Source organism: Oncorhynchus masou, chromosome 23, assembly GCF_036934945.1.
Source record: "Oncorhynchus masou masou isolate Uvic2021 chromosome 23, UVic_Omas_1.1, whole genome shotgun sequence".
NCBI classification, from domain to species: Eukaryota; Metazoa; Chordata; class Actinopteri; order Salmoniformes; family Salmonidae; genus Oncorhynchus; species Oncorhynchus masou.
Window position 1 is genome coordinate 39099367 of NC_088234.1, and position 19706 is coordinate 39119072.

Below are 19706 nucleotides of genomic sequence, written 5' to 3' on the forward strand. Positions count from 1 at the left end.
CCAGACCTCAGTGGAAAGGCTAGATGTCATACAGGGGCAAGGGCTCAGAATATGTAGTGGGGCGTTTCGCACCTCTCCAGTGGCTGCGCTACAGGTGGAGATGTTGGGATATGCCATTGCAGATTAGGAGACAGCAGCTGGCAATTAATTATTGGGTCAACCTACAGGGACATGGGGTGTCTCATCTTACCAAAGGGATTTTAGAGGCATGCTGTGAACATGAGCGAAGACAGAACACAAGCTTTGGGTGGGTAATGCCCAGGCGAAGGAGATGGGACTGTATGGAAGGGAGTTTAGTCCAACGGTAGCTATTCCTGTAAATCCACCATGTCCCCTCCCACCTCCAGTAGTTGATCTAGAAGTGTTGTAGAGACAACAGAAAGATAGGGAGGTGTTGATCCATCTGATTTGTTTAAGAGAAGCCTAGACACTGTGTATCAGGATTTTGTGTCCATTTACACAGATGGATCAAAAGATCCAAGGACAGGACGTACTGGGTCAGCATTTGTAGTGCAGGAATGTGGGGTGGAAGTCAGGAAACATATTACAGATCATCTGGCTGTATATACGGCGGAGCTGATGGCCATACTGTTGGCCTTGCAGTGGGTGGAGGAAGTCAAGACAGACAGAAGTACTTATTTGCTCCGATTCATGTGCAGTGTTGATGAGTCTGCAGTCCTTCAGGTCACGTAACAGACAAGACCTGCTTTATGAGGTGCTACAAACCCATGGCAGGATTAGACAGATGGGTATACAAATAAGATTTACCTGGATCCCAGCCCATGTGGGGGTGGAGGGGAACAAGGCAGTTGATGTACTGGCTAAACAAGCACTTAGTAGTGGGGATGTTGTAGTTTCAATGAGCAAAGCAGAGTCAAAAAGCCTGATATGGACAGTGACGGTGCAGAGATGACAGGAGCAATGGAAAAGAGATACTAAGGGCAGGCATTTATTTAAAAGCACAGAGGAAAGTCAGGGAGGGGAGGACGTCAGAAAGGGACAGAAGAGAGGAGGCAATTTTTTACTAGATTAAGGGTGGGACACAGCCGGTTGAATAAGACTATTGTGATTATTGCACAAGAAACAGAGACCGTGGAGCATGTATTGCTATAGTGTAGGCAGTATCAGAGGGAAAGAGAGATGATGATATCTAATATGGATAAAGAGGATGAGAACAGAGGAGAGACAGAGTCAGCTTTGGCAGTGCAGAGAGCCTTCGTAACACAGAGAAGAGCAGTCTCGGTTGAGTGACCCGTCTTGAATCCTGACTGGTTAAGGTCAAGAAGATTGTTCTGGGAAAGATAATAAGAGAGTTGGTCAGAGGAAGCACGCTCAAGTGTTACACGCTCAAGTGTTATTGGAAAGAAAAGGAAGGGATGCCTGTCTATGGTTTTTGACATCAAAGGGGTCTATTGTTGGCTTCTTGAGGAGGGGAGAGACTCAAGCCATTTTGAAGTCCGAGTGGATGCAGCCAGTGGTCAGGGAGGAGTTGATGAGGGAACTGAGATATACAGTTGAAGTCGGGAAGTTTACATACACCTTAGCCAAATACATTTAAACTCAGTTTTTCACCATTTCTGACATTTAATTCCAGTAAAAATTCCCTGTCTTAGGTCAGTTAGGATCACCACTTTAGTTTAAGAATGTGAAATGTAGTAGTAGAGAGAATGATTTATTTCAGCTTTTATTTCATTCATCACATTCCCAGTGGGTCAGAAGTTTACATACACTCAATTAGTATTTGGTAGCATTGCTGTTAAATTGTTTAACTTGGGTCAAACTTTTCAGGTAGCCTTCCACAAGCGTCCCACAATAAGTTGTGTGAATTTTGGCCCATTCCTCCTGACAGAGCTGGTGTAACCGAGTCAGGTTAGTCGGCCTCCTTGCTCACACACGCTTTTTCAGCTCTGCCCACATATTTTCTATAGGATTGAGGTAAGGGTTTTGTGATGGCCACTCCAATACCTTGACTTTGTTGTCCTTATGCCATTTTGCCTTTGGAAGTATTTGGAAGTATGCTTGGGGTCATTGGCCATTTGGAAGACCCATTTGCGACCAAGCTTTAACTTCCTGACTGATGTCTTGAGATGTTGCTTCAATATAGCCAAATAATTTTCCTAACTCATGATGTCATCCATTTTGTGAAGTGCCCCAGTCCCTCCTGCAGCAAGGCACCCCCACAACATGATGCTGCCACCCCCATGCTTCATGGTTGGGATGGTGTTCTTCGGCTTGCAAGCCTCCCCCTTTTCCTCTAAACATAACGATGGTCATTATGGCCAAACAGTTCTATTTTTGTTTTATCAGACAAGAGGACATTTCTCCAAAAAGTACCATCTTTGTCCCCATGTGCAGTTGCAAACCGTAGTCTGGCTTTTTTATGGTGGTTTTGGAGCAGTGGCTTCTGCCTTGTTGAGCGGACTATCAGGTTATGTCGATATAGGACTCGTTTTTACTGTGGATATAGATACTTTTGTTACTGTTTCCTCCAGCATCTTATGTTCTGGGATTGATTTGCACTTTTCGCACCAAAGTACTTTGATCTCTAACAGACAGACCGCTCCTTCCTGGGCTGTATGACGGCTGCATGGTCCCATGGTGTTTATGCTTGCGTACTATTGTTTATACAGATGTAGTACCTTCAGGCATCTGTAAATTGCTCCCAAGGATGAACCAGACTTGTGGATGTCTACAATTTTTTTCTGAGGTCTTGGCTGATTTCTAAAAGATTTTCCCATGATGTCAAGCAAAGAAGCAGAGTTTGAAGGTAGGCCTTGAAATACATCCACAGGTACACCTCCAATTGACTCAAATGATGTCAACTAGCCTATCAGAAGCTTCTAAAGCCATGACATCATTTTCTGGAGTTTTCCAAGCTGTTTAAAGGCACAGTCAACTTAGTGTATGTAAACTTCTGACCCACTGGAATTGTGATACAGTGAATTATGAGTGAAATAATCGGTCTGTAAACAATTGTTGGAAAAATGACTTTCACGCACAAAGTAGATGTCCTAACCAACTTGCCAAAACTATAGCTTGTTAACAAGAAATTTGTGGAGTGGTTGAAAAATAAGTTTTAATGACTCCAACCTAACTGTATCTAAACCTCCGACTTTAACTGTAGGACAAGGTCTGGAGATGGGAAGAGGGGATTGGGTTGAATGTGCAGGTTGTCGGACGGACTGACATCACTAGTCGCAGGATTTCATCTGGAAAGAGAGGGGAGAAAGAGACTAAGGCATGTTTTGTGAGAGAGGGACCAGTGGAGGAGCGGATATCGTCAACCTTCTTTTCAAAGTGGTTGACAGTCATCTGTAGAGAGGGAGGGGAATTAGGTGTTGGATGATTAAGGAAGAGAGAAGGTGGCAAAGAGGCAGAATCTTGATATTTTAGGGTGATAGAAAGTGGCTTTAGCAGCTGGAAGAGAAGGTAGAGAAAGGATGATAGATCCTCCGGAAGTTAAGTTTTCCATTTTTCTCCATTTTCGCTCAGCTGCCCGCATCTATGTTCTGTGATCTCGCAATGGTGTCACAGCCACGGAGCAGGAGGAGAGGGCCAAGACGGCTGAGAGGAAAGGTTACAGTGAGAGTCGTAGGATGCGAAACAGGAGGAGAGTAGGGTCAAAGAGGCAGAATCAGGAGACTGGAGGGGAGAAGGATTTAGCAGAAGTGAGAGATGATTGGATAAGAGGAGAGAGCAGGGGGCGAGAGTTAAGAGAGTTAAGATTGCGACGACACTTGACCATCTTGGTAGGGGCTGGAGGAGAGCGAGATGGAAAAGGAAACTAAGTCGTGATCAAAGACCTGGAGGGGGGTTGCAGTGAGATTAGTAGGCGAACAGCATATAGTAAAGTGGCCTGCCTTGAGTGGGAGGGGACTGGGAAATAAATTAATCGAATGTAGATGTCGGGAGGTTGAAGTCGCCCAGTACTATGAGTGGCGAATCATCGTCAGGAAATTAGCTTATCAAGGTGTCAAGCTCATTGAGGAACTTTAATGGCACCTGGTGGGCGATAGATGACAACAATGTTAAGCTTGAGTGGACAAGTGACCATGACAACATGGAATTCAAATGAGGAGATGGACATGAGTGGCGGAAAAAAGAAAATCTCCACTTAGAGAAATGAGTAGCCCTATGCCACCACAATGACAACCAGATGCTCTCAGACTATGAGAGAACACATAGTAAGATGAAGAGAGAGCAGCTGGAGTAGCAGTGTTTTTGTGGGGTGACCATGTCTCCGTCAGATGAATAGCGGAGCTGATTTGGTGTAAAATGCTGTATCTAGAAACAATGTATCCTTGATTGCAATGTTTTTTTTTCCCTTCCAGAGTTTCAATTAGCTCAGGAAGTACAACGCAAAACATCTTTGTGGGAATATGTGTTAAAATGTCGCACAGTAAGTGGATCTTTTGTATTTGTAAAGTTATTTCGTGGCGATATGAAAGTAGAGTTTTTGAGGTTAATCACGCTGTGATTATTAATGGTTACAGAGCGTCGGGACAGCTGTACACATTTCCCCTCTGTGTTTAACCCCCTCGAGTCGATTGACACACTGGTGTATCAATCTAAGTAACCTAGAGATATATTATTATTTTTTGCATTAGATGTGTCTCAATCCTCCGCATCCGCCGATGTCGTGAAAGGTGGCAGAGCTAGAGCGGTGTTGGACAGACCTTGAGACATCCTGAAAAATCGTTATTCTCACGAAAACATCCGTAGCATCTGAACGGTTTGACCTACAGAACTATTATGACCATTCTATTGACAGGGGAGACTCACAAACACGATGTTGGTCACAGTTTTGCTCTCAAACCCCCACAAGTGTCGGGACTCTGAAGTCTGCACCGTCGATGTGCCAACTTCAGTTTGTAACATCCGAACTGTTTGGGCTACAAACTAACGTGACACCAATTATGAAAAGGGTAGATTCTCTGTTTTGCTCTTACTCGTCTGAAGGTAAAACGGTATCGGTTTAAACCTCGATTCTTATGATTTATTTCTTGACTGTCTTTTTTTTGTTGCCATTTATATGTTATTTAATGCATTTCTCTGGGCTATAGTAGTAAAGGCCAAATTCAATATTTTCTCAAATGTTTTTATATATTTTTGGGGGGTCATAAAAGGCAGGCACGAGATGGCAAACAGGGCTCCGTCTTAGTACACACTCACTCATGACCAGTGATCATTAATCTGTGTTAACCCAATCTCTACTCTTTAGTGGACTGGTCAGGGAGGGAGGAAATGTGGGAAGAAAGCTAGGAAGGAAGAAAGTTAGGAGGGATGGAAGGAGAGGGGGGAATGTAAGGAGCAGAGGAAAGTATATATTTTTCTTGTATTAATGAAACAAGAATGAGAATCCCACTACTAGCCTAATTCCCAGCCTGTTGTTTGTTCCATATGAGAGGCAGTCACGCCTCACTAATTGTTGCCTTCTGAAGAGGTAGGTAGAGGTAGGGGTGGAGAGGTAGAGCGAGAGACTTGTGAAAAAGCATCCCCCTCTACTGGACCAGATGAAAAACAGCTTCTCCTCTCTTTTGTCTGTGGAACTCAATAATAGACTGTGTGATCTGATACAGTGCCTTCAATAACTATTCAACCCCTTTATTATGATAAGCCTAAATAAGTGCAGGAGTAAAGATTTGCTTAACAAGTCACGTAATAAGTTGCATAGACTTGCTCTGTGTACATGATGTATGAATGACTACCTCATCTCTGTACCTCACGCATACAATGATCTATCAGGTCCCTCAGTCTAGCAGTGAATTTCAAACATAGGTTCAACCATAAAGACCAGGAAGGTTTCCAATGCCTCGCAAAGAAGGGAACCTATAAGTAGATGGGTAAAAAAAAGCAGACATTGAGTATGTCACACCCTGATCTGTTTCACCTGTCTTTGTGCTTGTCTCCTCCCCCCTCTAGGTGTCGCCCATCTTCCCCATTATCCCCAGTATATTTATACCTGTGTTCTCTGTTTGTCTGTTGCCAGTTTGTTTTGTTTGTCAAGCCTACCAGCGTTTTTCCCCTTGCTCCTGACTTTTTCTAGTTCTTGTTTTCCCGGTTTTGACCATTTTTTCTGCCCTGAGCTTTCCTGCCATCCTGTACCTTGTCCCACCACACTGGATTATTGACCTCTGCCTGCCCTGACCCTGAGACTGACCTGTTGTTCTGTACCTTTGGGACTCTGATCTGGATTACTGACCTCTGCCTGCCCGCAACCTGTCGTTTTGCCTGCCCCCTGTTCTAGTAATACACTTTTGTTACTTCGACACTGTTTGCATCTGGGTATTTCCTAAAATGTGATAGAATATCACTTTAAGCACGGTGAAGTTAAATACACCTAGTCACTACAAAGAAACAGGCGTCCCTTCCTAATTCAGTTGCCAGAGAGGAAGGAAACTGCTCAGGGATTTCACCATGAGGCTAATGGTGACTTTAAAACAGTTAGTATTGGATTAATTACATTATAATTTAGGTTATTATTGTGGAGTAACTACAGAGTGAAAAGGAAGAAAGCCTGTACAGAATAGAAAATATTCCAAAACATGCATCCTGTTTGCAATAAGGCACTAAAGTAAAACTGTAAAAAATGTGGCAAAGAAATGTACTTTATGTCCTGAATACAAGAGTACCACTTCATATTTTCAAGCATGGTTGGGGCTGCATCATTTTATGGGTATGCTGGTCATTGGCAATGGATTTTGTTTAGGATACACATAAATGGAATAGAGCTAACTAAGCATTGACAAAATCCTAAAGGAAAACGTTGTTCAGTCTGCTTTCCAACAGACACTGGGAGACAAATTCAACTTTTAGCAGAACAATAACCTAAAACTCTTGGCCAAATATACACTGGAGTTGTTTACCAACATGGCATTGAATGTTCCTGAATGGCCTACTTACAGTTTTGACTTAAAACGGCTTGAACAAAATGTCTGTCTAGCAATGATTAACAGCCAACTAAAAATAATGCACATATTGTACAATCCAGGTGTGCAAAGCTCTTAGAGGCTTATCCATAAAAATTCACTGCTGTAGTCGTTGCCAAAGGTTATTGTAACATGTAACACTCAGGGGTGTGAAGACTTATGTAAATTATATTTCTGTATTTCATTTTCAAATAGGGCTGTCCCCGACAAAAAACAAAATCTTGGTCGACAGAGTCATCTGTTCTTATCGACCAATCGTTTGGTCGAAATGTTTCAACATATTTTTCCACATGTAGACACATCCTATGTGTTTTAATCAAATCAACTATATGCCCTGAGCTTGTCTGATGCTTTAAGCGCACTGTTTGATGAAAAAAAATGAAGACGCACAAATAACTAAAGGGACGCAATTTATTTGCTTGTGCCTGGCCAGTGCCTCTCTCCCTATTCCCTCAACCCTTGCTCTTTCAACGTGACACATGTATGCATTGCATGCCCAATAGGGCCTGACCTATAGCATATCATAATCACATTAATAAATTGGTTATAACACACCCCGAACACCTTAAAACATGTGACAGATAAACAGATGAAGAGGACGCCACGAATAAACAGAAAATGCATGCAATTGCCGACATGGAACGGTTTATTTATGTGTTAAGGCTAATTATTCAAGGGTCGCTTTATTTTATTTTTTTCTTGACTAAAAATGCTTAATTGCAATTCAAATCATGAATGGCTCATATGATGCTGCAATACTTAGCCTGCTAATGATAATGACATTACTTATTATTATAATGAGGATCATAATAATAATAATAAATAATAACAATAACAATAAGGAGATCAAAAAAAAGAAGGGTTAAAATTATTATAAATATACACTATCGTTCCATCGTGTTGTTCAGATTAAAGAAGCAATAAAACTGGCCTTCTTTAGACTACTTGAGTATCTGGAGCATCAGCATTTGTGGGTTCAATAACAGGCAAAAAATGGCTAGAAACAAATAACTTTCTTCTGAAACTCGTCAGTACACTCTTGTTCTGAGAAATTAAGGCTATTCCATACGAGGAATTGCCAAGAAACTGAAAATCTCATACAAACGCTGTGTACTACTCCCTTCAAAGGACAGCACAAACTGGCTCTAACCAGAATAGAAACAGGAGTGGGAGGCCCCGGTGCACAACTGAGTAAGAGGACAAGTACATTAGTGTCTAGTATGAGAAACAGACTCCTCACAAGTCCTCGACTGGCAGCTTCATGAAATAGTACCCGTAAAACACCAGTCTCAAAGTCAACAGTGAAGAGGCAACTCCGGGATGCAGGCCTTCTAGGCAGTTCAATTTGATGTTATTTTAACGGACAAAAAAAAGTGATTTTCTTTCAAAAACAAGGACATTTCTAAGTGACCCAAAACTTTTGAACGGTAGTGTAGTAAATTTTCATACAGATGTCTTGCCCCACATTATATATATATTTTGCTCGACTAAAGAAATCTCGGTCGACAGACAGCCCATCAACAAAACAGTCGACTAAATGGGGATAGCTCTATTTTCAAAAAATTAGCAAAAATGTTTTCTTTTGTTTTTTTATTCACTTTGTTATCATTCGGGAATTGTGTGTAGATTGGTGGGAGAAAAATGCACTTTCCGAGAACTGTACATCACTGGTGAATAAAAGTCACATCAGGCTGAGAATGTAGAATACTGTAGACACACACACACAGCTTGCCCTTTCTGTGGTTCTTTGCTGGGATTATCTCAGAGACCGAGGAAGACACAAACAATATGGTTGTACGTGTGCGTGCATGCAAGTGTGCACGTGTGTGTCTGTTTGCGGGAGTGTGTGTGTGTAAGCTTGCGCCCGTGCGTGAGCGAGTTCTTGGAAACAGCAGGACAATGTGCTGGTATGCCAGCACTGCCTGTTAAAGCCAGTAATCCCTATGCCCTCCACTGTGCCATTGTGTGTTCAGTACAATAGACGGGTTGACTAAGTACGTCACGGAAATGATGTGCGTGCATAGTTATGGCCAGGTAGAGTACATTGATATGAATCAGATAGCTAGCAATAATGACAAGAAGCTACCATGTGGTGAATTGTAGGTGGCTCGTCTCAGCTCGTTCCATCTTGTTCCTGGTGCCATTTTTTGTTTTGACTGATGCCATGTCTATGCTAATATGGCTAACATTCACTACCGAGCTAACCAAAACTGTAATAATGTATTTGAAAGACAACAAGTGCTCGTTGTGCAAATATTTTTATGTTTTCAATAAACATTTCAAGAAGACATAGTTGACATGTTGTCAAAAGTCTAAGCCAACCCTGTCTGTTTAACTCCATAGTTAAGCACGCGTTGGTTATGGTTATGTTGCTATAGGGGGCACTAAATATATATAAAATGATGTGGACACGCCTTCAAATTTTGGGATTCGGCTATTTCAGCCACACCCTTTGCTGACAGGTGTACAAACTGGAGGACAATGCCGTACAATCTCCATTGACAAACATTGGCAGTACAATGGCCTTACTGAAGAGTTCAGTGACTTTCAACATGGCACCATCATAGGATGCAACCTTTCCAACAAGTCATATTTCTGCCCTGCTAGACCTGCATCGGGCCACTGTAAGTGCTGTTAGCGCTTAAAAATAGTCTGTCCTCAGTTGCAACACTTACTACTAGGTTCAAAACTGCCTCTGGAAGCAACATCAGCACAAAAACTGTTCGCCCGGAGCGTCATGAAAAGGATTTCCATGGTCAAGCAGCCGCACGCAAGCCTAAGATCACCATGAGCAATGCCAAACGTCGGCTCGTGTGGTGTAAAGCTCGCCACCGTCAGACTCTGGAGCAGTGGAAACGCATTCTCTGGAGTGATAAATCACGCTTCACCATCTGGCAGTCCGATGGACGAATCTGGGTTTGGCGGATGCCAGGAGAACGCTACCTGCCCCAATGCATAGTGCCGACTGTAAAGTTTGGTGGAGGAATAATTGTCTGGGGCTGTTTTCATGGTTCAGGCTAGGCCCCTTAGTTCCAGTGAAGGAAAATCTAAACGCTACAGTATACAATGACATTCTAGAGGATTCTGTGCTTCCAACTTTGTGGCAACAGCTTTCGGAAAGGCCCTTTCCTGTTTCAGCATACATAACAATGCCCCCGTGCACAAAGCGAGGTCCATACAGAAATGGTTCGTCGAGATCATTGTGGAAGAACTTGACTGACCTGCACAGAGCCCTGACCTCAATCCCATCAAACATCATTGGGATGAATTGGAAAGCCAACTGCGAGCCAGGCCTAATCGCCCAACATCAGTGCCTGACCTCATTAATGCTTTTGTGGATGAATGGAAGCAAGTCCCCGCAGCAATGTTCCATCATCTAGTGGAAAGACTTCCCAGAAGAGTGGAGGCTACTTTTGCAGCAAAGGGGGGGAACAACACCATATAAGTCCCATGATTTTGGAATGAGATGTTAGATGAGCAGGTGTCCACATACCTTTGGTAATGTAGTGTATTTTAGAAATCATGTCACGCATGAAACGGGTGCTTTGGCGTCCTCTTGTGATCGTCCTGAATATCTCCTTACTGTGCTCTGCTTCATCAAACCATCGAGATCATATCAGAATGCTCAATATAACTCAGTTGTATTCAACTGGAATGCTGATAGAATTTACAACCTTGAATGCCCTATGGAAAACTCATAGTGAAGCTCAGACGGCCCAGGTTCAAACCCAGACAGACCGCGCTGAAAAGGGGACCCACTGTAGTCTCATTCACAAGTCTAACCTTTACCCTAGAAGCCTGACGCATGTGTCTTGTCTTACATCACCCCATCTACTCAAGTCTCTGCTCTCTCAGTGTTTCCTGTAAAAGGTTAGGCAGAGCTGATGATGGAAGCCACTGTGTGCTTCACTGGCCAACAGGCTTTCAGCTACACAGATCTGGGGGATGAGTATTAGTATGGCGTACAATGGAAAAGGTTTTGTAATGCGAATCGAAAATTGGCATTTGTTATTTTGGGATTAGTGTTTGTTATTGATATTTCAGGTTAGCCCTTGTTTGTCGACTTTCTTCCAATTGGTGCCTATTGATCATGGCCCTGCTGTAAGATGACAACATGTCCCCTCCAATAGCTGTGTTGACTTGACAAGCCAGCAGGGTTAAGGCAAATTCCATGAAGCAATTAATGATCATTGAATTAAAGAGGATTTGTCCGTTCATTAATGACATTTGAATTCACTTCCTGAAGGGACGGACGTTGACTCCCACGCCCTGGTAGGCATCACGCTTGTTCTGAATAGAGCGATTCAGACATGTACTTGCAAATGAAAACGGACCCTGATAAACATACTGAGATGAGATAAGTGATTGAGGTGAACTGTACAAAAAAGTCACTGACAATTTCTCTCAACAAGCAAAGACCATATGTACACACTTCTCTCTCATACACACGCAATCACACACACACACACCCCGTGTATCTATCTTTTAAACGTCTCCAGGTTTTAGGTCTCAGAGAAACAGCATAGTTGGAGTGTGTCCGCTTTGTTTGTCTACTTATGGTGGAAAAGTAAAAAATTAAGAAGGATAGCGATGAAAAAAGCGATTTAAGCTCAGACTTAGTTACCGTTATATAACCCCTTAGTTACATACAGACGGTTATCAAAACACAAGCCCGTCAGGATTGTCATAGCTGCTCACTGGTTGCGATAGCAACAAGGAGGCCAACAGAATGGCAAACAAAGCAAGTAGTTAGAAGCTGAAAGAGGGAGACAATGGGGAAGAAAAAGAGTGAGAGACTATATATCTACTCTGTCCCTTCTACTGAGTCTATATGGGGTAGCAGGGGTTGTTGAGGCCAGGCACAATCATGGGCATGCCGAGTAACCGTCCCCGCACGCACAAACATGATCCACTGAGATGGAATTTAAAAGCACAGCAAATAGTTGCTGTCTCTTTGCTTGTATTACTCACCATAGGCAGCCTCTCATTCAGTGCTAAACCACATACCTCACTGGCTAATTATAAAATAAAGCTATGCAATGCTTGAAGGATGTTGTTGTTCATCTTTTTGTGCTCTTCTTCTCACCTATTCCTCACAACAAAGCTTTCTCTGAACACTGGAAGGATTGTGTTCCACTGAGTGACTTTGTTTACCTGCCATCTAATTTTCAACCATGTAGAAAACCCCATTTCTCATTCCTCCTCTCCTCTCTCCAGCCAGTGGCTCATGCCAACTTTCCTCTGCTTTCCTCTCTCCTTGCGGCACGTGACATCACATCGAAAGCTGTCTGTATCCCTTCCTCTTCTCTCTGTATCCCCCCCTCTCCTCTCTGCATCCCCCCTCTCCTCTCTGTATCCCCCCCTCTCCTCTCTGTATCCCCCCCTCTCCGCTCTGTATCCCCCCCTCTCCACTCTGTATCCCCCCCTCTCCGCTCTGTATCCCACCCTCTCCGCTCTGTACCCCCCCTCCTCTCTGTATCCCCCCTCTCCTCTCTGCACCCCCCCTCCTCTCCTCTCATCATCCCTCTTCTTACTGCATTCTTTCTGACGGGAGGGGACAGTGAAAATGGGAGAGTGGTATCAGTCAGCAGAGGCAGTACCAATCTATCGGGGAAAGAGTGGATCGGTTCACTCCCCCTGTCTGCCATCTTAGTTCTGCGTCAAGTCCTTTTCCCTTCAATCAAGGAGGCAGACCATGTGACATTCTGCATGAGCTGGTGCCACCGATGGCGAAAGAGAGTGAGAAAGCGAGAGAGACAACAGGGAGTGAGTGGGTGAGGTAAAGAGAGGAGAGTGGTAGAGGAAGAGACATGAGAGGGGAAAGAGCAGCTTGCATGTGTGTGTGCATGTGCGAGAGTGTGCGGGGAGTGGGTGGGGGGGGGGGGTAATTTAGCACACGTGCGTTCTATTTTTACCAGGCTGTGACTACCTCCACCATGATAGAGCAGTGAGATCTGTCTTGCAGTACTTACAGATCAGACTCTCACGGACTGTTAGGACGTGGTCATGTCAGTGTTCCACAGCACAGCCCACACTCAGTCTTACACAGAGCCACACACACACACACACTGAGGGGGAGGATCCATCAGTGCAACATCAAACAGGAATGTAAACAAACTAGCTTTCAAACAGGACCACTGAGTTACTGTGTGTCCCCTCTTAATCCCTTTCTTTTTCTCTCTCTCTCTCACTTTCTTTCCCTCAGTCTCTCCTCCTCGACCCACCCCCACCTCCCTCCATAAGGAACAAGATTGTTCTGTGGGCGCAGGAGCGCTTCACTGGCCTAAACTTGTCCCAGCAAGAAAACATTGCTCCCAAGTTGTTTACAATCTTTACCTCATTCAACATGGGGGAAAGCCACATATGTGTGCAGATGTGAGTTAGCAATAGCTAGTAAGTTGTTGTGCAGTCTCCTTGAGATACAGTATAAAGTACCCTGAATATTGAGTCAGGAAAAAAAACACTGTAAACCAGTTGGACTTTTTTTAACAGTACATTCTAAACAAATATGTGGATACCATCAAACCTTTACAGCAGCAAAGACACGAGAGGTCACATGAGAGAGAGATAGAGATGGGTGGACTTACCCGGGCAAGCGCAGCCTCCAACAGACATCTTCTCACATGTTGTAGGTCTCTGCTCTGCTGGAAACAGCTGCCTTCAGTCCTCCCTCCGTACGCATGGACACACTGGACACGTGCAAAGAGAAAGAAACAAGGAGAAGAGTGTGAGGTGTAGAACAACAGGGAATATAATGAAACAAAACTGGATCGGAACTCCCTCACTTTCTCTCGCTGTCTCCCTCTCTGAGAATCAGGAAGTAGGAAATAGAGTGCACTGGTTGGTTCATTAATATGCAAATTGCAACACTGGTGGGCGGAGAAAGATATGAGAGAGAAGGAGACAAACCATAGGTCTGTTGAAATGGCTTATTGTGGCAAACGTATCAGTGCTTGTACAGAGCAACAACATGATTATACAGGGCAACAGAAGGGGAAATCTCCTGTTTTTTGTTCTAAATGTATGATGCCACGCAGAGGCTATGTGCTTTGCAAACATTGATCAGCCAGTGCCGGCTCTCGTATTTAATTGGTGGCCTTGATGTGCAGTTCATTGATTTGAGCGTCCATTTGTAATGTTCATTCGTGTAAATAGGAATAACCTCAAAAACACTCCCTCTCACTCTCTCCCTTGTCCTCCCTCTGTTTTGCATCCGTGTGTAGAACAGCAGTGTTAATCACTACAGTCAGCATTGATTAAAAATGCAAAGCCCTCCTGGAGCACTGCGACACTGGAGACCAATGGAGACACACAGACACACACAGTGGGAGAAGCTATAAGAGGACGGACTCATTGTAACGTCTGGAATGGAATCAATGGACAGGAGGCAAACATGTGGTTTCCATATTTTTGGGATGTGTTTAATACAGTTCCATTAATTCCATTCCAGCCTTTACAATGAGCCCGTCCTCCTATAGCTCTTCCGACCAGCCTCCTCTGACACACACACACAAACACATGCATTCTACCGTTCAAAAGTTGAGTAACTTAGAACTGTCCTTGTTTTTGAAAGAAAAGAAAAAAACTCATACAACGCTGTGTTCTACTCCCTTCACAGAACAGCGCAAATGGGCTCTAACCAGAATAGAAAGAGGAGTGGGAGGCCCCGGTGCACAACTGAGCAAAACGACAAGTACATGAGTGTGCTGATGCTTCAGATACTCAACTAGTCTAAAGAAAGACCCGTTTTATTGCTTTTTAAATCAGACCAACAGTTTTCAGCAGTGCTAACATAATTGAAAAAAGGGTTTTCTAATGATCAATTAGCCTTTTAAAACTAGCTAATTGGATTAGCTAACACAATGTGCCATTGGAACACAGGAGTGAGTAATGGTTGTTGATAATGGGCCTCTGTACACCTATGTAGATATTCCATTTTAAAAAATCTGCCGTTTCCAGCTACAAATAGCAATTTACAACATTAACCATGTCTACACTGTATTTCTGATCAATTTGATGTTACTTTAAAATTTGACAAAACAAAATCAGTTATCTTTCAAAAACAAGGCCATTTCTAAGTGACCCCAAACTTTTGAACGGTAGTGTATAACAGTCGGAGTCGGAAGTTTACATACACCGTAGCCAAATACATTTCAACTCAGTTTTTCACAATTTCTGACATTTAATCCTAGTAAAAATTCCATCTTAGGTCAGTATGGATCACCACTTTATTTTAAGAATGTGAAATGTCAAATAATAGCAGAGATGATTTATATCAGCTTTTATTTCCTTCATCACATTCCCAGTGGGTCAGAAGTTTACATAAACTCAGTATTTGGTAGCATTGCCTTTAAATTGTTTAACTTGGGTCAAACGTTTTGGGTAGAATTCCACAAGCTTCCCCCAAAAAGTTGGGTAAATTTTGGCCTTTTCCCCCTGATAGAGCTGGTGTAACCGAGTCAGGTTAGTAGGCCTCCTTCCTCACACACATTTTTTTCAGTTTGAGCCCACAAATGTTCTATCAAGGCTTTGTGATGGTCATTCCAATACCTTGACTTTGTTGTCCTTAAGCCATTTTGCCACAACTTTGTATGCTTGGGGTCATTGTGCATTTGGAAGATCCATTTGCGACCAAGCTTTAACTTCCTGACTGATGTCTTGAGATGTTGCTTCAATATATCCACATCATTTTCTTTCCTCATGATGCCATCTATTTTGTGAAGTGCACCAGTCCCTCCTGCAGCAAAGCACCCTCACAACATGATGCTTCCACCCCCGTGCTTCACGGTTGGGATGGTGTTCTTCAGCTTGCACGCCTCCCCCTTTTTCCTCCAAACATAATGATGGTCGTTATGCCCAAACAGTTCTATTTTTGTTTCATCAGACCACAGGACATTTCTCCAAAAACGATATTTGTCCCCATGTGCAGTTGCAAACTGTAGTCTGACTTTTTTATGGTGATTTTGGAGTAGTGGCTTCTTCCTTCCTGAGCGGTATGATGGCTGCGTGGTCCCATGGTGTTTATACTTCTGTACTATTGTTTGTACAGATGAATGTGATACCTTCAGGCATTTGGAAATTGCTCCCAAGGATGAACCAGACTTGTGGAGGTCTACAATTTTGGCTGATGGTCTTGGTTGATTTCTTTTGATTTTCCCATGATGTCAAGCAAAGAGGCACTGAGTTTGAAGGTAGGCCTTGAAATACATCCAAATACATCCACAAGTACACCTCCAATTGACTCAAATTAGCCATGACATAATTTTCTGGAATTTTCCAAGCTGTTTAAAGGCACAGTCAACTTAGTGTATGTAAACTTCTGACCCACTGGAATTGTGATACAGTGCATTATAAGTCACATAATCTGTCTGTAAACAGTTGTTGGAAAAAATACTTGTGTCATGCACAAAGTAGATGTCCTAACCGGCTTACCAAAACAAGAGTTTGTTGACAAGAAATTTGTGGAGTGGTTGAAAAACGAGTTTTAATGACTCCAAACTAAGTGTATGTAAACATCTGACTTGAACTGTATGTATGTGTATGTATGTGTATATATATATATAATTAATAAATTAATAAATTAATAACACACACCAGGTCGCAGTTATAAATGAGAACTTGTTCTCAACGAGCTTACCTAGTTAAATAAAGGTGAAATAAAAAATAGAAAATGCACACACACGCTAGCGCTCTCGTCTCTTTAGCCTCCCCTCTCCATCAAGCATGTCTGCTCTCTAAACCCAATATTCTTACAGTCCACCACACACACGTGCACAGACAGACAAACACACACACACTCCTCTGAGCCCCATGTCTACTCTTCCTTCGCTCCACTACATGATATCTTAGGAACATCAAGAATGGTGAGGAGAGAATATTAACACACACACACTCGCAGTGACACACACATATACTCACAATAGGAGTGGGGCTCCTCTTCACAAGCTACAGCTCTTTGTTATCCGTCAGTCAGGATCAATGCGTTGAGTAAACACAACAACCATTTTACAAAAACGTCAAGTGGGACACAACATTCTCTACAAACTATCAAGCGCCGTGTCGATGACCGAGCCATCAGAGCTGAATGTCATACATGCTGTTAGACACATTTCTGAGGAACTGTCGCCACCCTCCCTGAGGCCTTTACTGTCAGTCCTCACATCTCTCGCTCTTAGATCTCTCTACTCTGTTTCCTCTCTCTCCCCTTCTCTCTCTCAGTCTAGCCAGACCAAAACAGTATTATCTCAGCTGGCAGTAGAACTCTTGTTTTTGAAATGGCGAACTGAGAACAAAAGGCAAATATGAGTATTTTCACACACACACACACACACACACAGTGTTTGTGTGTCTGTATGTGTGTTTTTGTTTGCATGTACAGTACGTCTGTGTGTCTGTCTCCACTGCAGCTTTGGAGAAATGGCTCCTGTTTATATACCAGGTAGGCTTTAAGCCTAGAGATATACACTTCACCACTGACTGCACAAACAGGCAATGTTGATCACACCGGCGCTCACACTCACACTGTCACTCACCCTCCGAAGCAGCTTCTCCGAAAACAAAGATGGTGTCGCTCTGTCTTTCTCTGTCATAAGGCATGCAGCAACAGCACAACAGTAATGTCAGAGGAGGAGTCAAGTACTTGCACAAACACAACTGAATGAGAGGCATCACACCTCATCACAGAGGCATCACACAACATGTAAAGAACATGTTGACCTCTGGAGGTAAACAAACACTCATTATGAACATTACATTTTACACACACAAAATAAGGACGTTGGCATAGTCTAGCCTGAGGGGCATGACATCCATCTCCCAGTCCATCTCGGGTGAGGTCAAAAAAAAAACACAAAAAAAAATCTTTACCTCTCCTCTTTGTCGGCCTGTCGACTTGGCACCTCACTACACAAACAGTCACATGTACACACACACCATCCATGCTTACCTTCCCCCCCTTTTGTCTCCTCCAGTCTTCTGTCCTTGGCTGGCTGTAGAAACACCAGTCAGTTCACTATAACATCCACCAGGTCAACCGCAAAGAAAAATAGACCGCCAGAAAAAGAGAGAGAGAAACAGAGAGATGAAATGGATCGCGGAGATGATGAGGAGGGATGGAGACAGCTAGCTCTCCGATGGTATAAATATGACGCAGAGGCAGCAGCCAGAGTCACTTCTTTCCTCTCCTCTCCTCCACCCCATCATACCCATGAGAGAGAGAGAGAGAGAGGGCACTGTATCCATGGCAACTACAGAGCAGCAGTAAGCGGTGGTTACTGAGCTCACTGGGGCACAGCAGTGTTCTCTCCCAGCCCCCCCACACACACACACTCTCTCCCTTTAATGAGCACGCTATCTCAGTCTGTTCCTGACATGCACACAGCCTGTGTGATTCCCTCTAGTCCTCCAGAGCAGCAGTGAATGTCCTAATGATGACAGACTACCTCTCACTACAAGGGGACCTAATTTAGGGTCCCTATCCCTCCATCTGCCCCTCTCAGCTTCTGAATAAGTTTTGGTGAGGTATGTAATCTCTGGAAAGAGGCTGGTCTTTGGCAATAATGCAATGCCATGTTGTACCTCAAGCCACCACCAAAATGGCAGTTTTTTTATTTATTTTTTATCAATTGATGATGAGAAGGTGAAGGTCTTCAAGAGTCCAAAAAGTTGTGCAAAAGAACAAAACAAAAAAAAGAGACCCGGGGCAGAGGGACAAGTTAGAATTTTGGGCCTGTTCTGGTCCTGGGTCCAGTATTCGGGTTAGTGTACCATGAGGGTCCAAAATTCAACTTGTCCCCAGGTCCAAGTCAGGTTGAGTTGTCAATTGTCATGGATCAGGTCTATGTTGTAGAGCTGATATATTCGAGTGGACCCCTCCGAACCTGACCACAGCTTTGTATAGCTTACATAGTGTAGGGCAAATGAGCTGAATAACGTTTCATTTGTCACTCAGGTCCGATCTGGTCGGGTCTTTTTAAAATTTGTATCATTCGGTTCGAGTAGAATATCCACAGCTCCAGTTCATGTCAGGTACAACTTTTTGGACCAGTGAAGAATTAGATTAGGCTATAGGCCTAGTAGTAGCCTAGCCTACCTTAACCATGCCTACTGTTGTTCCTATGTAAGCAAATGAATGATTCTCACAAAACCAAATGTATTACTGTTTTACTACAGTACTTCTAGTGATCACCATCATCATTATCATCATTACGAGCACACAAATTGTACTATCGGACAAGGTATCCCCCTTTTCCTATTAGGCCTCTCTAGCTACACATACTTCATAAATATGTCACTTTTTTTTACATAAGCTAAACTTTGACGATCATCACACAGTTGGCTACACTGATTCCATCCTAAAGCTTACCGTATTGCTTGCCAGTCAAAACTGTTCGTGCATATACAGTACTATTACTTTTTGTTGTTCGTTTTGGTCTTCGGCAGGGTTTTTTTCAGCTGTTCCAGCACACCAAAAATGTTCTTGAGGCAAGTCGAGTATCAGTAACCGAAGTCTACGCCCCTTTGTCAGTGATTGGTCAACAGTACTACTCCGAACTTGAGTGGGAACATTAACTGTTTGTTGTCATTCAACGAGAGCTGACCAGTTTTCATGAAACATTTTTTGCACTTGAGAAAAACTACACCAAACGTCTTAGTTTTTATTTAATCTTTATTTTATTTATATTCAGTACGAGTCAACAGTTTGGACACACCTACTCATTCAAGAGTTTTTATTTATTTTTTATTATTTTCTACATTATAGAATAACAGTGAAGACAT

At 43.1% G+C, this 19706-nt stretch overlaps 1 protein-coding gene across 11 annotated transcripts in view; it reads right to left on the reverse strand.

The window, feature by feature from the left end:
* The window catches only part of LOC135510805 (LIM domain-binding protein 1-like), a 47647-nt gene extending 28229 nt beyond the window's left edge, over window positions 1-19418 (reverse strand). For 2 of the 11 annotated variants that reach the window (XM_064932043.1, XM_064932035.1), the window contains exons 1-3: window positions 19294-19418; window positions 17462-17940; window positions 13517-13618 (exon numbers count right to left, since the gene is read on the reverse strand). In XM_064932043.1, the coding sequence (XP_064788115.1) occupies window positions 13517-13544 (28 nt within the window). In that variant the 5' untranslated portion in view covers window positions 13545-13618; window positions 17462-17940; window positions 19294-19418. The other 9 variants (XM_064932044.1, XM_064932042.1, XM_064932037.1 and 6 more) reach the window with 8 other exon arrangements.
* Between the last annotated feature and the right edge of the window lie 288 nt (window positions 19419-19706).